At 48.9% G+C, this 3,035-nt stretch overlaps 1 protein-coding gene across 1 annotated transcript; it reads left to right on the top strand.

Moving 5' to 3' along the window:
* The first annotated feature begins 754 nt into the window (after positions 1–754).
* LOC117705778 (kelch repeat and BTB domain-containing protein 7-like) lies at positions 755–2,803 on the top strand. The gene has a single exon (XM_034498462.2). It carries the CDS (start codon positions 992–994, stop codon positions 2,498–2,500), a length of 1,509 nt encoding a protein of 502 aa, XP_034354353.1. The 5' UTR covers positions 755–991; the 3' UTR covers positions 2,501–2,803.
* Positions 2,804–3,035: the final 232 nt, after the last annotated feature.

Here is a 3,035-nt window from a genome sequence, read left to right as displayed (position 1 = left end):
CATGTGCTAGGATTGCAGTCTGTACTGTCAAACCTGATTGATGTAGTATTGGGAATCAAACCCAGGGCCTCGTGTGTTTGAGGCAGGCACTTGACCAATTGAGCTATAGCCCTTTGACATTTACTTGTGTATTTGTGAGTGTCTGTGTATGGTTTGTCGCCAGTGACCTTCCCAGCATCACAGGGTTTCCCAAGAGAAGCAGTGATGGGAGAATTGGTGGTTTTGGTGGCAAAAGTTAGGGTGGCTAGGGCAAAAGTAGCTTACTTTTGGTGATATTTACTTTTCTTAAATTCTTTGCTATCCTAAGGCCAAAGGCTGCTAGTTTCTAGTAATTAACTCCTGCTGTGTAGCAACAGGGAATTAAGTAAAGGATTAATTGTTAAGAGTTCCTTTCTCTCTTAAACTATTAAGCGTTGTAAATCCAAGACAATGTAGCTCTTTTAATCCTCAATCTTGTCAAATACTATTATTGATGTTTTACAAAAGAAAAAAGAAACACATATTAGAACAGAAGGATTAATGAGGATTTCAAACCATAATTCTAAACCCGATTAAAAAAAAAAAATTCCAAAGACAATTGACGGTTTCTAGTACAGCCTGAAAACAATGAGCAGCCAAACAGGATCGCGCCTTTGGATGAACTACAACTCCCAAAATGCAAAGCACTTGGTGTCTTTCGGTTTCCGCCTTAGAACCGGAAAACTCCCGTCAAGCCTGGAGGCGGGAAAGCAACTTGTAATTGTCCTTCTGGGTCTGCTCCCTTCGTGTGGTGGCAACTTTTGCTATGGTGCTGGCGCTGGTGTGAAGACGCTGGCCGCGGGTTACGCGATAAAGGGAGGCGGCACCGCGGCGAAGGCCCAGCTGAGTAATCGCGGCCGCGAGCGGAGTCTGTTCTGGGACGCCGCTGAGTCGGCGTCGGCGAGGGAGGCGTGAGGAGGAGCCGGGCGTCTGCAGCCGTTCTCGCCCTCGGCGCCCCGCCGCCATCGCCACCATGCAGTCCCGGGAAGACGCCCCGCGCTCTCGCCGCCTCGCCAGTCCCCGCGGCGGGAGGCGGCCCAAGAGGATTTCCAAGCCCTCGGTGTCGGCGTTTTTCACGGGCCCGGAGGAATTAAAGGACACGGCCCATTCTGCAGCCCTGCTGGCACAGCTCAAGTCTTTCTACGACGCGCGGCTGCTGTGCGATGTGACCATCGAGGTGGTGACGCCTGGCAGTGGGCCCGGCACGGGGCGCCTCTTCTCGTGCAACCGCAACGTGCTGGCGGCGGCTTGCCCCTACTTCAAGAGCATGTTCACAGGGGGCATGTACGAGAGCCAGCAGGCCAGCGTGACCATCCACGACGTGGATGCCGAGTCCTTCGAGGTCTTGGTGGACTACTGCTACACTGGTCGCGTGTCGCTCAGTGAGGCCAACGTGCAGCGCCTGTACGCGGCCTCGGATATGCTCCAGCTGGAGTACGTGCGTGAAGCCTGTGCTTCCTTCCTGGCTCGCCGGCTCGACCTGACCAACTGCACTGCCATCCTCAAGTTTGCCGATGCCTTTGACCACCACAAGCTGCGATCTCAGGCCCAGTCCTTCATAGCCCACAACTTCAAGCAGCTCAGCAGGATGGGTTCCATTCTGGAGGAGACGCTGGCAGATCTGACCCTGGCCCAGCTGCTGGCCGTCCTGCGTCTGGACAGTCTGGATGTGGAGAGTGAGAAGACTGTGTGTCATGTGGCGGTGCAGTGGCTGGAGGCTGCTCCGAAAGAGCGTGGCCCCAGTGCAGCGGAAGTCTTTAAGTGTATTCGTTGGGCACACTTCCCTGTAGAAGATCAGGACTACTTAGAGGAGCTACTGACCAAGCCTATTGTGAAGAAATACTGCCTGGACATTATTGAAAGGGCCCTCCAGCAGCTGCGATTTGATGATGGTTTGCCCAAGACTCTGGTTAGGGTGCCACGCAGCAGCAGTGACAGCAGCAATAGCAACAGTAATAATAACAATGACACCAGCAATACTGTTGTCCCTGCAGTTGAAAATCCACCCGATAGGTTAGGGGTGTGTGCCAACAGAATGATGGTTTTCTTTGGACACCCCAAACATCCTTTTTTCTGTTGTGACTCATACTCTGGGGAAATTTACAAAGTGTCCTTGCCTGTGACTTGCTTTACACACACTAGAACTCTCACCACTTTACCTGTCTCTATTTCTCCAGACCATGACATCTTTCCCACTGTTCAGCCCAGGAAAGATGTATGGGTATATAAGGCAGACCGAAATAATTTGCATCAACTGACCGGCCACTTGTTGTGTCTGGAGGGAATGGATGTGACATATCTGAATGGCTACATTTACATTTTGTGTGGACGAGACTCTGTTACTGGAGCTGCAGTAAAGGATGTGAAATGCTACAGTGTCCAGAAGAACAAGTGGCCATTAGTGGCTCAACTACCACATTCCTTTACATCCTTTGCCCTAATGGTGATTCTGTGTTCTCTGCAGTACACATTTGCTATGTAATGGTCCAAGCCATAATAAGAGGCTGAAGTGTGTTTCTCTGAAGCTCAGTGACTTTTGTGAAGCATGTGTCTTCAATGATGAGATCTCTTGTATCAGTGACATCACAGTCATAAAGATGTACTTAGTGCAGAATGGAGACAAATGAATATTTCTTTCATGTAAGGGACTAGTGGTTATTAGATTATCACACATAACCAGAAACTTACTTATCACCTCATGTACCCTTTTACAGTTGAAAAAGAGCAGAGTGACTTTGTATGATAGTGGAGAAAACCAGTAGTTTAATATACATACCACATTAGACCTCTTGAAGTTTGACTTTTTTTTTTCTTGTGTGTGTGTTTCTGCTTTGAACCTGGTCAGTTTCCTGGCTGAAGAACAGATAATTAGTGTATCTAGTTTCACTTGGGACTTAGGCAGGTTAGGTGAACTGGACTCTGATTCAGAACGTTCACATTCTTTTTTTGATGAAGATTTTGATGTAGATAGTATATCAGCGAATTTTACAAGACCAGCAAAGTTTGTTACAGTTCTG

Source organism: Arvicanthis niloticus, chromosome 3, assembly GCF_011762505.2.
Source record: "Arvicanthis niloticus isolate mArvNil1 chromosome 3, mArvNil1.pat.X, whole genome shotgun sequence".
In the NCBI taxonomy this organism is placed as follows: domain Eukaryota; kingdom Metazoa; phylum Chordata; class Mammalia; order Rodentia; family Muridae; genus Arvicanthis; species Arvicanthis niloticus.
Note: the sequence above shows the minus strand (reverse complement) of the source record. Positions and strands in the feature narration are given on the sequence as shown.

Bases quoted from the DNA above. Each gene is read 5' to 3' on its own strand.
- LOC117705778 (XM_034498462.2), top strand. From the start codon at position 992: ATGCAGTCCCGGGAAGACGCCCCGCGCTCTCGCCGCCTCGCCAGTCCC.